Source organism: Anoplopoma fimbria, chromosome 21, assembly GCF_027596085.1.
Source record: "Anoplopoma fimbria isolate UVic2021 breed Golden Eagle Sablefish chromosome 21, Afim_UVic_2022, whole genome shotgun sequence".
NCBI lineage: Eukaryota > Metazoa > Chordata > Actinopteri > Perciformes > Anoplopomatidae > Anoplopoma > Anoplopoma fimbria.
In genome coordinates, this window is record NC_072469.1 from 20,795,484 (window position 1) to 20,813,411 (window position 17,928).

A 17,928-nucleotide genomic window follows, 5' to 3' on the forward strand; every position below is an offset into this window, starting at 1 on the left:
CAGGCCGGCCCATCATCAGCTCTGTCCACACACACACACACACACACACACACACACACACACACACGTGTCTAACATTTCCACTCAACACTTTTCTTCCATAGAAAAAGCAGCAATAGGCGTCAATATTTACATGCACTACACTCCTGTCAGTGCTCGGTACTTTGCATGATGGCTATCGTGACCAAGGCTCAGTCATGGCAGAAAAGATGGCTTTCCCCATGTGCCTTCCCTTCCTGACGAACAAGGAAGGGAAGGAAGGAGGAAGGACCATGGAGGAAATCACCGTCAATTATTTTCATAGTAGGTGTTCCCTGGGAAAAAAAAAAAAGTTAAGGCAGGGGTGTTTTCTTGCAGTCCGGAGTCTCCTTTAGAAATAAAGAGGAAAGGAAAAAAAGAAAGGAAAGACAATTGCAGCGTTATAACAACTTCATTTACGTCATCATCAGAGGAAAAGGGAAAAATATGTAAGCAATTATACTTTAACCTGAGCAGTTAATTGCTCATTTCTAGCTCCGATATTTCCCCTTTTGGTCTCTAAACCTTTGTCACCTTTGCTGTTAACACATTTTTGGTCATCAGGTTTTAGATGACTCCAGTTATCAACATGAAAACACGCCCATTTCCTCCAAATCAGCTGCTTTTCTTTCTCTGCACCCCCGCACATGAAAACTTTTTACAGTCCTTTCTGATAAAAACCACAGAACAGGAGACAGTTGGTGTGAAACAGACTGAGGTCAAGGACTTCTGAAGTGTCTAGAGTAACAGTGGCAGCACTTTTGGTTTTCTTTTACGAGAATCACTTGTCATACTTTGAAGGAATTCAATCCTGGGATCTTCCCGAGGAACGTCTAGGACAAATGACCCACCGTGTGACTGATTATTAACCGCAATGCTTGAGGTCTCGGACAAAATCCGCCCTAACACAGTTCTATTTGTGTTTTCAGGCCAGTGAACCATGTGGGAGGGAGGATGGACATTAAACAGACTAACTCAGGCACCACCACTCAGGTCTGCAAGGATTCAAAGGCTGTCGTCTAGGAGCTGACAACCCCCAACCCCTTCTTCGGCATACACCAACCTTACAATCCCCACCCACCCTACACCCCGACGTCCCATAACCTGAAACCCACAGTGTTCCCACTACCCACAATTCCCCCACCCTCTCTACCCATCCCCACCCCACGATTGCCACTGTATCCTGCAAAACCTGTCAACATGCAATAGGGTGGATGTGCACCGAGAAATGACCGACTAAAACACCATTACCTGAGTCTATGTGAAGACAACGCTATGTTAACACGTTTATTGATGATTTCAATCAAAATTTAGAGGACAAAAAAAGATAATAAATGAAACACAAGCTAATGAGATAAATGCATGGTACTGTATTAAATTAAGGGAAATCCAAAGCGATACACTGCATAGACAATTTTCCCTTTGGATAAATGTCTTTTGGTATGGTTAAAAACAAATATGTACATCATGCCATTGAAACACAAAAGAAACATTTTAGGGGGAGAAACCAACTTGCGTACAGTAGCCTATTCTTTTCGGGGATATTATGTTTCCTGTTTGTTTTTTTTATATTTTATTTTACTAATCTAACAATGCTTGAGTACTGTATTTAAAATTAACCAATGCCAGTGCTGTGAAAGTTGTAGTTGTTGTCTTCATATATAGTCACCCAGCTTACCTTGTATGCTGACATAAAAAAAAGAGTTCATCTATCTATATGGATGTGTATGACTTGCAAGAGTATCATATTCCAAAAAATAACACAGACAAGTTTTTTTCATGTGGACAAAAAGGACAAAACTGGTGTTAGCAGTAATCAGTAGACGTGTCGACCACCCAGGAGGGAAGGTTGGACCTTTACTTCCTGAAGGGTCTAACTTTCCCGTTTAACATGACCCCACACTGGCACAGCATCACTGGAGCATCAACTGACCAACAGCGGAGACAAAGGAGTACTACAGTGTCACTTTTTATCTAGAAAAGGAGGCCTGTGGTTAGTATTTTGTGCATAATTCTCTGCTATCAGTAAACGTTTAAGTCCAAACTCCAGAGGGTTTTTACAGGCGTGACTGCATGTCCTCCACTGAATGAAAAGTACTCTCCATACCAGTGATTTTGTGTCAGTGGATCAGCCCCATCTCCCCCCACAGTTTTGTCGATCACATCTACACCCATTGTGTGTGTTGTATTGACCCGCCAAGGCATCAACTGGGTGCTTTTAATGCCTGCATTCTGTCTGGAGTGCATCTTTTGAGCGGAGAGAGTCTGTCTGATTTGCAGACTCCCTTCCCTAAAGGCCACTTTGTTCACTGACATTGAGGACGTGTCTTCTTCTTCGCTGTGAGTACAATGTGTAATAAGGCTGTTTCTGTTACTGAAATGCAGTAAAAACACCTCAGTTCATGTGGAAAAAAAAATGTTGATTCTTTGTGTCTCTTTTTCTTCTTTTAACACATGTAAACGCATATTGCTCCAACTGCAATTAGCACTGTTTCTTAAATACATCTACTTTAACACTTATTTCAAAGAGCATCAGCTAGAACCAGAATTACATTCAAGTAAGTGAAAATGAGAAGCAGGGTGATTCCATTAACAGCATTTAATGTAGTGTTGAAGAATAAACAGTCTGCCCCCCACCATCTGTTGAATAACCTGAAAGATATTGAAAAATATAAAAAACTTAACTAAAGGCCCACTTACTAGCTCTTACTGGTACTTTTAACCACATCTAACAGTCTGCAGCAGTGGATATATTTTTCTCTTTTGTCATGAAGGTTTTCTCAGTTGTCTTAACATGACTAAAGTATGGAACTTTGGTCACCTGAAGCATTTGAAAGCTCTTAAAAAGGCTAGTAAAGGGACTTTGAGTCAAGATCATATTGTAAAACTACTAGCCCAAGGTGAAGAATATGCTTTATATCCAAAGGCAGTTTGAAATAAAATTGCACCTGACACCAAGCCTTGCCTTAGCTTTTGATTATTAGAAATCACTAAGACTTCACTTGAGTGAGAGAATCTAAGAAACCAAAAGTTATTCAAGAATTTCACAAAGAGAAAAAGACTAAACCTCATAAATAAAACATGTCTTATCATTTGCCTCTTAAATGCCTATGCTACTGCATTCATTAGTCATAATGACTAATAAAATGTAATAAGCACATAAAAACAAATTGGTTAGTTGTGCTCTAAAGGTTTTTATTGTCCGTTGTTATTCTAACTCTTCATAAAAGAGTATCATTTTTTCTAATGCCAAAGCCTATGGTATATGGGTTTATTAATCATTTAATGACTCCAAGCACATTTATCTGCAACTTAACTCACTGTGGTTTCTCATCTCCTCAGTAGAAGAAGCCGTTATCTGAAGGTTTAGTCTACCTACCTTCCACAAATCCTGTGACAAGACAAAAACTAATATTGCATTAGTCCGTCTCACACTACTTTCTGACCTTTCTTCATTGGGTGTGGCTCTCAGCCCCACGCCCACTGATCCCTACAGAAAATCAATCTTAATCATATAGTTTTTTTTAAAGGGGCTCAGTAATTCAGTAAAACAGCTGGGCATTGTAGTTGTTAGAAAATAATACTCAAACTTCAGTTAAAAGTAGTAAATTGTACATATACTATTTGGAACCGTGGATGAATACATGCTAATGAGTGTTTAAGGCAATAGGACAGTGGATTTGATTCGACTTAAAATAACCTACAGTGCCCGTATTAATCATTACAGAAGGAACATGAAGGAACATATCGCCCACAGAGGAAGCAGCTTTGGCTACAAAAACAATACTAGGGTAAATAGTTTATTTGTATTGGTCTTTTCTTGGGATTTGATGAATAAGAAAATATAAAATATCACAAGACTTGAATCCCTGTGCAGTAACCTGCTGATTTACCAATAGTTTTTTCAGTTAAAGGTGTAGACTTGCAGCCCAGAATATCAAATGACTCTGTGAGGACATAGACACTGTTTCATGTTGTCCTTTACTTGTGCTATTTGATCTGAACAAATGAATAACTACAATGTTTGTAATGTCATGACATCTTGTTAATTTATACTGGAGACAAATGTCATCTTGTTGTCAGTGAAGGAAAAAAATCCTATTTGTTTTTCTCCAGATAGAGACACCTAATCTAACGCTCAGCTGGACCGATAGCACGAGGATTGATTGTGTGCACCTCAACTATCACATGTTCATGTTGCATCATTTCATCACTTTTTACTTTTTCATGTACCTCCACCACCTTAGCTGTCCTCCAGCCCGCAGACCGCCTTTGCACCACAGAACCCACTCTGCTCTCTCCCATTAGTGAGATGAATGAGCGAGTGGGACAGCGGCGGTCTAATTCAACCTCACTGACTAATGGACTCAGCTGGCAGCTACATCTGCTAGCCATTGAGGAGCGCCAAGGCTGTTCACACACATTAGCAGCAGATCTCTATTCCAGAAGCTTGTTCAGGTAGTGGCAGACCAGCTTGAGGCCGTGTTAGACCCCAGATGAATTGCCTTGCTCTGACCAGCCAATACGGGAGGTGAATCTTGCTGCCCAAAATAGAACAAAATCAATGGGGCTGTGGAGCTTGTCCGTGCCATGCAAAAGCAAATGCCAGAGTCATCGATTTTTCCGTCTGAATGATGTGCAATCGACCCCCTTGAAGTCCTCTAAACTAGAGCTGTATTAACAGCAGGATAAAAGAGTGCAGGGAATTCGATAGATGTTGATTAATGGCCAAGGAATGATTCAAGCCAAAATCCTAATAGTTTTCTTTCTTCGGATGAGTCAAAAGCATTTTTGTGTGTGCTTACATAAAGGGCTATTTCACACAATGAGGCCGTTTTGATCCCAACAGTAGCCAGAAGTGGCTGCACTTGGTGCTGATTGCTTCGGTACACAGAGGGATTGAAAATGTCAGTTCAACTCTCCCTCATATTAGAACTAATCTGCCACTGAGCAACTTTATCCAGCCCCGATTAGTCACGGCAGAGGAGCGCTGTGCGCTGAAGCCCTGACATCTCTGCGCTTCCCTGTAATGCACCGAAGAGCTTGCAGCGAGCAATCAGAGTCTGGAGGATGGGTGTATTCTCTGTCACTGACCAAGAAATCAATTTGTTCTGTGGAGAGATGAGTGTCTGCTACCACACTGTTAGATGTGTGGAGGATCACTCGACTCACGGTCGCTTAAAGATGTGTTCGGATCAATTAGTTCAGTTCCAACATAAGAAATATTCAAGGTACATAATTTCCTCTCGGGATCTGGTTTCGAAACAGTAATGCTGGTAACTAACAGACATTTTTCTCTGTGGTCAAAGCTTCACCAGCTCTAACAAGCTTCTACAAAAAACAGTTTTCATCTAGACTTATCTGGTGGTTCAGTGATACGGAAAGGTTTGAGACAGGACTCAAAAAGCTTTGAAGACATGGCTGTTTGTCTGACCCAGGCTTAGATATACAAAGTTCAAGCATTCAGGCCTGAGCTCATGACTTTGGTGTATGTTTTTTTCACATTAAATTTGATCATATGACAGCAATTTTTTAATCCATTTATAAGCAGTTATTTTCCCCAGAGTTTAAGAGACTTCAGCAAACAAACAGGAAGTCACTTCTGTAGAAGAAGAATTAGTTTTTCTTGGCCTGAAAATAATCAAACTTAAAGAGATGTCTGCTAATTTTCTGATTTTCTTAACAAGGTAATAAACTTTTTCTGCTGAAAACCATGTCATATACCAATTACTATTCAAATCTGAATGTTTTTATGCATCTAAATAAATGTCTGTAGGGCTCTTTAAGGATACTAAATCTACAAATGTTATAAAACTACTCCTCTATGGAGTGAGAAACCCCTCTGAAATGTGTAAAAAGGGGGCCTTTTCCTTAGGCTTGACAAATACCAAGGACGTGACCTCAAAGGCAAATACAGCCACGTACAAACAACTCAGCGGTTTGAACATGTGAGTCCAAATCTAGCTCCTGACAACCTAATGTGATGCTGACGCCAATTAGGACAATTTGCTTTTTTCTTGCTTTCATTCAGGGAATAAAAGGTCAGGGTCAGCTGCATAACAGCTCCAGTGGAAATGGTAAGAATTTCATTGTTGGTGCTCACAGACATCCAAGATGGGCACACAGTTGCCAAAACTGGGTTATAACCCAGGTAGTACCATTGAGTATTTTTTATATAAGTTGTATATATATATATATAAGTATATAAACTAAACCAAAAAAATATGTGAGCCATTGCTAATCTTTCTGTACCAAAACTTTGTGTATCTTCTTTCCTTTTTCAGACTCTTGAGTAAACCTTTATTTTAGAAAACACATCTGCATCTGCTGTATGAATATACTTTCAAAGGCAAATGGCTCTTCACCTCTTTAGCCAACACCCATATCTAAAGGCTGCCTGACTCACCGTATGCCACAATGTGGGAGGACAGTGATACCGATACCAGTCAAAAGAGTAGTGCTAACGAGGAGAAAAGGCTGGGTGGGTTCCATTTAAACAATTCAGTTCATCAGCGTTGCAGAATATCCTTTTACCCGTTACTTGGTTCACAAATAGTAGCCACTACTGTGAACGATGATGGTCATTTTACGGAAAGGTGTGAGTGTAAAAATCACTGAAGGTAAGGAGTAGAGTATTCCCTTACCCCATCAATCTTTTCCTTCCAATACCAGGTTGAGGTTTCACATGCCAAATAGCTGGTAATAACGACACACCATTTAATAATCTAAATCACTTTTATTAATTTAAGTTAGGTAGAGACACTAAACATTGGAACCACATTTGCTCTGCTATGGAGCAGTCTTCAGAAAATTACAAAAAAAAAGGCTTATGTCATACTGTGAAAAAAAAAAAAAAAAATGGCAAAAATTAAGAGGTAGAGAATTTAGGCTCATCACTGTGACTGAAGAAATTAAGCCTATTGGAATGTAGTTGAAATTCAAAAACTCTTGTCGTCCCAAAGTTTATATAAAATATTCATACATCAAATATGGTGGAGACAGTCATTTGGGATACTGGGGTATTCACAACATTTAAACATTTACATTTCACTTTAACTGGACAAGGTGGATAATGGATAGGAGAGTTAAAGTTTTACTTTGGAAAGAATAATGGAAAGCTAGTGTCTTTTAATACATTTCCCTCAACCACACATCAGTATTGGGACAGCGGTTTGCCTAGAGTAATGTTGTTTTTTTTAAACAAATAATATTGGTAACAGATAAATTTACAATATAAACACCACAGATCTTGAAAATAAAGACAAATGAGAGAAATAGAAATTTATTTCCTCTCGGTTTCTCACAAAGCAGTACATTCTGAATGTGTCACACATGCTCGTTCAACCCAGAACAGCGACTCCCTCGTCTGCTTTTTCATTTGAGAGGTTGGTCAATACAGACCTGAAATAACAGGACAATTGTTAATGATGGGACATTGTTGAGTCCCATCTCACTGGAAACTCCTGTAAAGATTTAAATCAGCTACAATCTGGCCTTTGAATGTCCCGTTCTGAATGCGTACACTTCATTATCAACATACCGTGTATGCTACATGTATTTAACAACAACGTAATATGGTAAACTTTAATAGTGACATTTCTCTTGCTTCATTTTAAATGGCACAAGCTATAATCGGAGCCTTGTTAAGCTGCAAACCGATTTCATGACTGCTGAAAAGGAGCCTCTGCTTGGTGAGACGTTGGATGGTTTAAAATGCTGCGTTGAACCTTCCTACACAGAGAATGCTGGCAGTGTAGAGAAAAATCTGAAATTACAGTGCATGTCTACAAAAAATTAAATAAAAGTGAAAAACATTTTTTTACTGTTTGTACAGTAACATACTGTATATTTCCACAATGACACTAGATAAGGCTGGTGACTACATTACGTAAATAGTTAATTATAGGATAGCTTTTCTGTTTGATTTCAAAAAACTAGTGACACAGTATATAGATGTTGGTTTCTTTAAACAAACTTAAAAAAAGACAAAACAAAGTCAAATAAATCCTTTGTGTAGTACACAGCTTTCTTTGTTCCAGAGGAACAATATGGTAAACCTTTGCATTTGCTCAATGCAAGTGCACCAGTCTAGATTCAGTCTTTTCTTCTTTCCTTCCTTCTTCCCCATTTTCATCCTCAGTGGTTGTTTCCTCATGCTTGCAGGTTTATGTGCCTCTGTTCGTGTTACAAACAGCACCCCCTAGATCCCATTCTTTGCCTCATTGTTGTTCATGGCCTCCTTTCTCTGAGCTAGGAAGGGGTACATGCACTTGTCGGCGCCAAGGAACCGGTACATGCACACAATGGCCTCGAAGGGCAGGATGCTGAGGAGACAGGACAGAGATAGGATTAGATACTCCTGTACAGTTTAGAGAAAGCCGACAGAGTAAGGAGGGGGGGATGTATAGGAAGATATTATAGTTTAGGAGGCTGCTCACCTTTTCATGAAGTTGACCATATAGACAATGCGAGGTGTACAGATCATGGGCTGGTCAGTGAGGATGGCCCTCATAGCCTGTTTCACACAGAACTCTGGCTTCAGGGGAGGCAGGAAAGGCTCAATCTCCTTCCTTAATGAAAAAAAAAAAAAAAAAAGAATGATTATTCACAAATTAAAAAGTCAGGGAACTTAAAACTAATTTGGTAAAATTCTAAATTTGTTGTTAGGAAAGCTGATTATATTTGATTGAAATCATTCAGAAACCAGAGTTCACTTTCTTTTTTAGTCGATCCAAGAATAAAGTGATACTGGTTAATAAGGTTGTGTGGTTGCACACAGTAATAGTGATTGCTCCAAAGCGGAGGCACAGCAAAGCCAAAGAACATGCCACCTGCTGACTGCAGACATCAAACAAAGTGAGGACTATTAGAGCAGAAGAAGGGGAGTTAGCCCAGGTGCACCTGTTGGTGAGCTTTTCCCCTGGGAAAGTCTTTGCATTAACGGAGTGCCAACCTATGGTCTACGAGTGACTTTATAATATCTCTGTCACACAACACAAACCGTCAGTTGCTGCTGCTTTGAACTTCAAAAAGGTGTTTGCGAGGCAATTTTATAGAGTGAAAATTATAGATGACAAGCTCGTCCCAGGTGCAAGAAAGCTTTTCAACAAAAACTGCACACACAAACACAATTACGCCGGCCGGTGTGTGCGGGAGCTAACCTTATCCTGCAGCCTTTGAACATTCCTGTGTCGACCAGGTAAGGGCACACCAGAGTCATGTTGATGCCATCCTTCTCTGAGGCCTTCAGCTCATGGCTCAGTGACTCGTGGAACCCAATGGCACCGAACTTACTGGCGCAGTAGTCCTGTGGGAATAAAGAGAGAACAGGTTAGCCCTGTGCAACTCTGCCCTTGCCCGCACCCAGAGACCACAGAGAACATTATCAAACATGCCCCACGGGCACAGAGGGCTCTCCTTGCTGTTAATGATACAGCCACAAAAACCTGAGTGAGCCTCGCCGCTGTTCTACGGTTTCATTAGCATTCTTCTCCTGTGCATCAGGAGACTGCTCGGCTTGGCGGGAGGTTTTGATGTGGTTCGCCATGGAAATAATCTTTTTTTAAAGGCTTGGGCAAACACAGATGCATGTCGATAAACATGGGGAGGATAAAGAGATCTGACTGTGCCCACATGACAGACGAGAAGTTAGTTTCCTGAAATTAATGTGCATGTCTAAAATCACAGTAGAGGCATTTCCAGGAAGCATAATAGCTGAACAAAAACTGACTAAACCCTAGTCCCTTTGAAGGGCGACTTAATAATTATGGATGAATGCTTGTACAACAATAAGAAAAGTGCAGCTATAAAAACAAAGGCAAATGGAGTAGTAGTCCCTTAAGACCATTTGAAAATGACACCATTCCCAGCCTGTTAGCAGAAATACCGAAATAAAAAAAACTTCTAGGAGGGCTACCAATTTACTCCATCTGTGGTTATAGAGATAAATGACGCCACTTAATATTTTAATAGGCATTACAGTAACAAAAAGAATCTGTACTGGGGGAAAAAAAAAAAAAAAAAAAAACTATAGGAAGGAAAAACCAAAAAACCTTATCCATTGAAAGCTGCTGTGAGCTGAATACTAAGTGAGCACAAAGTTGTTCACAAAGCAGTGATGAAGATGTCTCTGTCCCTTGGGGAGCTGTCAGCTCATTCTGGCCCCGGGGCCAGAGCCCAATAGGGGCCCCACACCCCCACTGCTGCAGATAGAGAAATCTATAAGAGGCTCCCCAATGCTCATCTGTGTCCCTTAATTTAACGGGTGGAGGGACAACTAGAGAAAGGGGGCCTAACCTCCCCCGGCGCAGTGTGCTAGCTGGCACGCTGAGGGCTTTGGAGAAAAGCACTGGTTTCGGATGGTGGGAACGATGGGATGTGTATGTGTTGTTGTGTATGATACTAACCTCCACTCCAGCTGTGCTGAATAAACCCAGGGAGCTGGCAACCGTCACAATGTGACCATGATTCAGCTCCAGCATCTTGGGGAGAAACGCCTTGGTGGTCTGGGGGAAGGACAGAAGAGCAAAGAGAAAAAAAAAGAGGAAGGTTAGTTCACTTGTGCAGTTTGTCTGTGCCAAAGCCCTTTGATCCTCTCTGTCTCCTTCTTTTCCCCCCTCTCCATCTGTTTCCCCCTCTTCTCCATGGTGATGCAGAGAGAGGCGTCTGAATGAGATTTCATAACATGCATAAAAAAATAAAAAATAAATCTGACTGAGCAAGGGAGGTGAAGCATTTTAAAGTGTGAGAATAAGAGTTTCAGTTGAAAGGTTTTTTTTTTTTCCCCCCTTTGTGGTAGGTGTGAATTTGATGTTGAGGGAAGAGAGGGATCAGGGTTTTCCCTTCTCAGGTGGTGTGCGCGCTGCGTTACAATCTGTTCTTTTCCCACACAGATCTGGTGCCCGTCGTCGGGCCCGGCTCTAAAGACTTGGTGACAACACCAATCATAGGCCTCCGTTCACTCAACAACAATACAATTCAGCCTCTCCGCTACCCACGCAGCCTTGCGCCCTGCCCGAGCAGCAGTCAGCGGAACAATTGGCAGAGAGATGAGCACAGAGATGAAAGAGTTTCACCGGAGTGCCACGTGAGAGCCGGAGTACTTTCACCGGCCAGTCCATTGAGAGTTAGTGAGGTGGTGAGAAGAGAGACCCAGCGGAGGAGATTCAGGGAGAGTTAGCGGTTGATTAACCTATGGATCCATTCCTCATTCTGCCCGTCTGCTGACTTTAGACTCAGCATGAGCCAATCAGCAGGTGTGACATGTGACGGCCATGACAGGAACTGACCAATCACTCTCCCACTAGGAGGTCTACAAACAACCAGCAGGCCTTTTGTTGGAAGCGCTGCTAGATCTATGCAAGTGAGACGTGCGCTGCCATAGTGAAGAACAATGCAAGCAGACTACAACCCCCTTTTAAATGTCAGTGAGGCGAATAAAATAAATAGACACCTTTATATCACAATAACATGCTGGTGAAATCTAAAATGTGGTAACTGGGTTTTTGTAAGAACTTTTAAGACTCACTTCGGGTTCTGGAAAATTGAGGGTGAGCATTTGTTATTACTTTTGACCGTTTAATTTCTAGTTTCCAATAATACAGTACAGTACAGTATACAGGCCTGGCCAGAAACGATTCAGCCTCCTTTGTAAACATTTGCTGGAGGGGAGCACAGAGCCAGAGAGTGCATGGTACCAGGTAGTACAGCCATGAAACCACTGGCAGGGGAGGAAAAGCCTCATTAAAATTGCTAACAGAGATTAACTGCATCAGACCTACTGACTTCTAGTGTGATCTCTGACATTTGGGCATCTTTGTCCCTGTTGTGTGCAATAAATAAAACCGGAAGGAATAAGTCAGATCTACGCAGAGAAAGCCCGCCGTAAGGAAGATGACTTTACCGTATTTAGGAGTTTTATTCTACAGCAAGCTACAGTATAACTGATCTGACTCCGCTCCAAACATCTGCGCCTTTCTAGGACATAAATCTTCAAGTTGCGGCAAATATTCAACTCATCAAATGACGGGGCCCAAAGAGAGGGAGCGAGAGAACACGAGGCCTGGGCAAAAGCTGAGAAAGGCTTCTGCAAGCCAGAATGGCAGTGGATGAGGGAGATGGTTGCGTGCAAATGAAGCATTACTTAAGATATGCCCATACCTGACTTATGCCAAAGTTTCCCACTCCCACAGCAACTTTCAGAGAGCAGGGAATGACTTGATCTGGCACAATACTCTACAACTAAAGCCAAAACGCAGATGCAACTGGACAATTTTGCTGAGTGGTCTGAAAACAACTGGAGCTGATGGAGGAAAAGGCTGATTCCCTCAGCTGGAGGACAGGGCTAAACGTGAACAAACGTCCCATCGCTCTCCCACCCTCCTGTGATGTCCTGCTTCTCATGGCAGCTCTGGCATGTGGGTATGACCCTCGCTGACCTCTCAGACACAGAATGTGTGAAGGCAACCAGGGGCTCGTGTCTTACATCAGAGCCGCCGTAATTGGGTCTCAACGCTCCCTTGTTCCGCTAAATTACCCGCTGACACAGTCGGGCCTCCTTGGCCTATGTGGGGGTGCCTTGCCCGCTGCACCCCCTAATTGGTGCGTGCCCCCAGGAGCATTTAAGCCAAACAAAGCTTCTTGCAGCTGGGGTGTCGGGCTGCATTAGTGCTAGCGCCTGACCAACAGGAATATGAACAAAATATTGGCCTTTGCGTAGGACCAGATGGCCATTTAATTGGGCTGACTTCTCCCTGGATGAGAGAATTAAGGAGAGGGAGAAAAAACGCCTGAGCTCAAGATTTGTCTGATCCTACAACAGATATTGGAATTTGAGTGGGTTGGGTTTACAGGTCATCAGGGATGATGGATGCAGATTGGTTGAGTTGTGGTGGCCATGCTGGCCAATAAGCCTCTGCTACAGTTGACCATACATCAAACCCCCTGTTGGCTGTACATCGGGAATCCACTTTTACCTGGAAAGCAACTAGAGCGATAGGCCAGGGAGGAAGGGATGTCAATGCAGTACCAACACTAGTTCACCGTTTCTAGGTGTTCTATAAATAATAGCTCTGTCGCTTTAAACGCTATATAAGAAAGCAGTATTAGAAGTTCAGGGTGATAAGACTATTAGTCATAGATCACAAGATAAAATATTGATCCTCAATGCCAACTTTTTAAAAAGGTTTTCATGGCCAAATGGACTTGTTGACTTTTCTTTCTTCTTACCCCCCTAATCCATTCCCTTGAGATGTGAACAGGTACATGCGCAGGGAAAGACCCAACATGGGAGTAGCCATGGCTCGCTCCAATGAGGGGTACAGGTGCACCAGGCCTGAGGAGGGGGCCCATATAAAACCAGTCAAGTAGGACCCTTCTGCCTGGCTGCATCCTTTCTCTGACTACAGCAGGAATGCAGCCTGCAGAACTTGGCTCCTGTCGCCTGGCATCTTGTCAAGCTGATCCACAGACAAGAAACCAATTGTCAGATAAAGTGGGTCAGCAGCAGCTTACCATTACCCTCTCGCCTCGCCTGTGGATGGGAAGGCATTGCCTTCCTTCCTCTTTTCTTTCCTCTGCTCTGCTCTTTTCCCGCCATGTCACTGTTGAGCGCTCTGCGCTTTCATGTAGTTGCACAAGAGCGGTGGGATTTCCACGTGAGGGGAACTGCTGCTTATTGTTCATAAACCACCTGTTGGATAACCAGCTCAAAACGCAGATGATTTCCTTTCATGTCGTTTCACTAGACACACTAATCCTCAAACAACAACTTTGGTGACACATATTGAGATGAACGCAAATTCCCCATCCTGTCATGACAAAAAACTGGAGCGCAAACATCACAAATTGCCAGCTGGTCCAATCAAAGCAGCAAACGAATGAAATGTTATGACCCCTCATAATAACTTTAAAGGAAGGAGGGACTGAATCATAGCTGTGTGTCTGTCTCTGTGTCTGTGTGTGTGTGTGTCTGTGTGTGTGTGTGTGTGTGTGTGTGTGTGTGTGTGTGTGTGTGTGTGTGTGTGTGGCAGTGCCGGATGATCAGAGCCGGCCTCCGTTGTGACTGCCATGCAGCTGCACCCACTGCCTCCAAAATCAGGTTGGGAGGAGTCAGAGGGGCCTGAGGAAGGAGGACAGAAGAAGTGTGGGGTCTGGGACTGCTGGTCTGAGCGCACACACACACACACACACACACACACACACACGCACACACACACACACACACACACACACACACACACACACACACGCACAAGCCTTTTCCTGCTCTCGCCTCCATCCCTGCCTCGTTCCCACTACACTGTCCAACAAATGCGAACTTACACAAATACACATCTTCTCTCTTTCTTCATCTGAACTCCCGCCTTCCTTTTGATTATTTTCCACTCTGGTGTATTTTAGATTTTGAACCTGCCGTCATGAAAACAGGGTGGGAGATTTCAATAACTGGCCGGGATCAAATGTAGGGAGGCTGAGAAGTTTTGGAGGTTGACATAGCTTCTCTTATGTCTCCCTAAGTTGCCAAACTCATTATGATGTTTTGCCAAAAAGTGACTCTTAACAATCTGAATATGATGAACACCCCAGATAGTTTATGTTCACTGCTGAAGCTTTAAAAAAATTTTTTTATAAATACATAAATTTAAAAAAGGAAATGACAAGGTGGAGGAAGCCGAGTGACCCTTTAATTTAATTTCAAACTTTCCTTTTTGTAACATCCTTTTAGTGTTTCTGTTCTATAAAATGCATTGAAAGCATGGACCTAAATAAACAAGTTTTAAAATGTACTTAAAAATGTGTATGACTATGTCCTTAACTGAGGGTATTGGTTGAGTCATAAACCACAATTAAGCCATTTTAAAAGCCTGTTGTTTAAAAAAGGAGAAAAATCTAATCAGATGTTTGTGTAATGTACCACCTGAATGCATTGAGTAACTGTACCGTGTTTGTGTAAGAGAGGAAAGTGGACAGGTCCCTGTTAGTCTAAGCTCTATTCATCTAGCTTGTGTCTTTAATGAACCACATCCTCTATTCTGGCTGTCGCCATTCATTAAGTCCTTCTTTCATCCGCCACCCCCCACCCCTAAAGAAACCACGCTCTCCACAGAATATGGGAGAACACAAACACAGATGGTAGAACACAAACACAAAACCCTATTAAAAATCTCAAATCTGCCACCCAACCACTGGATCCTGACTCCAAATCCTGGATATAAAAGAATGTGGTGATAACCAGCAGAGCGGCACATGAATAGTTGAATGGAGCATCCATTAAGGAGGAAATACACAACCTGTCTGACTGACAACACAAGAGATTTTCATGCTCAATTAGGGAGCTTCCAATCACTGTTGTTTCATGGCATCATTGAGAATGCAATCCTCCGTGAAAAGAAGAGCCTGTGGCCAAAGTCTCAAAATGAACACCATCCGCTTCACCACATTGCTAAATATATCATGACAAATACAATCAAAGATGACATTTCCAGCTTAGGGCTATGCCACCAGGCAAAGGACACATTCTCAAACCTTAAGCACAATCACTACAATTGTCCCACAGAGATGGTCATTATTTTTGGATTGGGGCTTAAATGCGAAACACTAAACTCTCATTCCCGTCGTTAAGGTTGCCATTAATGGATTTCTAATTGCCAGACACATCGTCTTTCCACACCTCCAAAACACGAAAAGAAAATGATAGCACCTGGCCTGTTTAACACTGCAGCTAATGCTTATCGAAAGTGAAACATGTTCCCTCCATCAAGTGCACGTAGTCTTTCAGATAAATATTTACACACAAAAAAAGACCCAAGTAACAGAGTTTAGAGGAAAATGTCCTACACAAAAAAACAATAAAATAAATCACTGCCAGCCAACAAAATGTGATTAGGTGATCCGACACAGATCCTACCCGCGTATATCTCGCAAGTCTGATCTGTGCGGCAAAGGAGAGGAGAAGAAAGGGCTGACATACCACGGGGATCATCACTGACTAGGGGCTGCCAAAGGAGCAGCAAAGGCAAGACTTATAAAGACAAACCCATGACTTTCCTCTGGCAGATTGAAACAAAGCGGAGCTGAAATTTGAACATGCAAGGCAACCATTTATGGACATACTTTCTCAATACTGGAGAAACACTGACACACACCTTTGAATCCTGAGTTTGGCACACAGAACAATAAGATTATGAATAGTGATGCAAGTCAGACTGGAAACATTCCTGTGGAACTGGCATCACAGTCAACACTTTCGAAACTGTGAGCACGGAATTTGAGGCAGATATATCAAACCATCATACTGTGATCCTAATGTCAGAGTTTACTCTTCTCAGCTAAGATGACATCCTTAATTGCCTGTGCATCAACTTACCCAAAAGTGTGCATGGCAGTTGACCACCATGGTTCGCTCGATCAGCTCATCAGGGCACTCCAGAAGGTGATGGCCGGAGACGACGCCAGCATTGTTGATCAACATGTCCACATCTCCCACCTCTTGACGCACCTTCTCAGCTGTGGAATACACACTCTCCCTCTTTCCTACATCACACACATAGGTGTAGACCTGCGGCTGGAAAGGAGGAACCTCCTCAACGCCTCCAACAGGTCCTGCAGGGGAAAAGAGACAAAAAAAAAGTGATCAATGACAAAGTTTTCTCAGCAGGCCAGTTTGTTTGTAACTGATACATCTGAATTATTAAGTAAAATGAGATGGACTTAAAATGTTAAATTGAATGAATCATCCTGGGATTATGATGCATGTTAAGGTTGTTTTTTTTGCACACTTTTGGAAAATAAATGAGGCCACCTGAGCAGAAGGCCAATTTTGAAGTAATAAACTGAGATTGTGTGCAAAGATCAGCACATCTTGCCATGTGAAACCTGTCAGTGTATTTATTCACTGTAACTCTGCCCACGACACTACTGCAACTACTCTCCTTGAAATAGAATGTGCCACTGCCTAGTAAGCAAACCAGCAAAACAGCAAAACAGAAAAGGACAGAGTAAAAACCTGGTGACATCCCAATGACAGAGAAAAAGAAAGCAGACTCACCGTCTTTGGTTATGGGAGTGTCCAGTTCATGGTATATCTGCCGGACCATCTCGGCCGTTTCCTCATTGCTTTGGCTGTTTATGTCCCATAACACCAGTATCGCTCGTCTCCGGGCGAACTCCTTGGCGAAGAGCCGGCCGAGGCCGCTTCCAGCCCCGGTGATCACGCACACCTGTCCGGCCACACTCTTCTCCTTCGGCCGTACAACCCACTTAGCTCCGGCTGTTACAAAAGCCCAGAGCACCTTCAGAATGACCACGAAGAACTCCGCAATGATTATCATCATCTTGAGGATATGTGTCTCCTTTGGAAAGCAGCAGATATGTATCAAACTTGGACACAGAAGGACGGAGAAACTTGAGAGTGAAAAGAGAATTCAGATTGTGTGAGTTATTAGCAGCTACCAGGATCTGTGCCTCCCACTTCCTCTGCTGCTCCTCCACTCATCTCATCCTCTCCAGCATCTCGCTATTTATTCATCCTCCCATCCATGCTGGATCCAATAGGACTGGGACTTGAGCGCCTGTCAGAATGAAGGTCCATACATTACACTGAGAGGTGATGTAACCTGAAAATGTCTTTTTACCTAACACACCAAATCTGTTGCGATTTATTACTCACAAAGTAATAGAAGATTAGAGAAGCTTTCATAGCACTGTGTCTTTTATTAGGCCTATATTAAATAAATAAATACATTTTTGAATTAAATAGCATTACATTACATTACATTACAGTCATTTAGCAGACACATTACATTTACATGTACATTACATTACATTTACATTACATTACATTACATTACATTACATTACATTACAGTCATTTAGCAGACACATTACATTTACATGTACATTACATTACAT

The 17,928-nt window shown here is 42.3% G+C and overlaps 2 protein-coding genes across 2 annotated transcripts in view; one reads left to right on the forward strand and one right to left on the reverse strand.

Moving 5' to 3' along the window:
- The window catches only part of stau2 (staufen double-stranded RNA binding protein 2), an 84,104-nt gene extending 81,657 nt beyond the window's left edge, over positions 1 to 2,447 (forward strand). The window contains exon 16 of the mRNA XM_054622583.1: positions 948 to 2,447. Coding sequence (XP_054478558.1) covers positions 948 to 983 — 36 coding nt within the window. The 3' untranslated portion in view covers positions 984 to 2,447. The remainder of the gene's footprint in view (positions 1 to 947) is intronic.
- A 4,295-nt stretch (positions 2,448 to 6,742) lies between these two features.
- rdh10a (retinol dehydrogenase 10a) lies at positions 6,743 to 17,583 on the reverse strand. Its single transcript, XM_054622506.1, has 6 exons — positions 17,066 to 17,583; positions 16,385 to 16,620; positions 10,425 to 10,523; positions 9,180 to 9,325; positions 8,457 to 8,588; positions 6,743 to 8,342 (listed from the first exon to the last, which is right to left on the reverse strand). Exons 1-6 carry the CDS (start codon positions 17,349 to 17,351, stop codon positions 8,219 to 8,221), a joined length of 1,023 nt encoding a protein of 340 aa, XP_054478481.1. The 5' UTR covers positions 17,352 to 17,583; the 3' UTR covers positions 6,743 to 8,218.
- Between the last annotated feature and the right edge of the window lie 345 nt (positions 17,584 to 17,928).

Excerpts from the sequence above, each read along its gene's own strand:
- rdh10a (XM_054622506.1), bottom strand. The coding sequence starts at position 17,351 with ATGATGATAATCATTGCGGAGTTCTTCGTGGTCATTCTGAAGGTGCTC. Across the intron at positions 8,589-9,179 it reads TTCAAAGGCTGCAGGATAAG|GAAGGAGATTGAGCCTTTCC; the intron begins GTTAGCTCCCGC and ends TTTTTCATTAAG. Across the intron at positions 8,343-8,456 it reads ATGGTCAACTTCATGAAAAG|CATCCTGCCCTTCGAGGCCA; the intron begins GTGAGCAGCCTC and ends CTGTCTCCTCAG.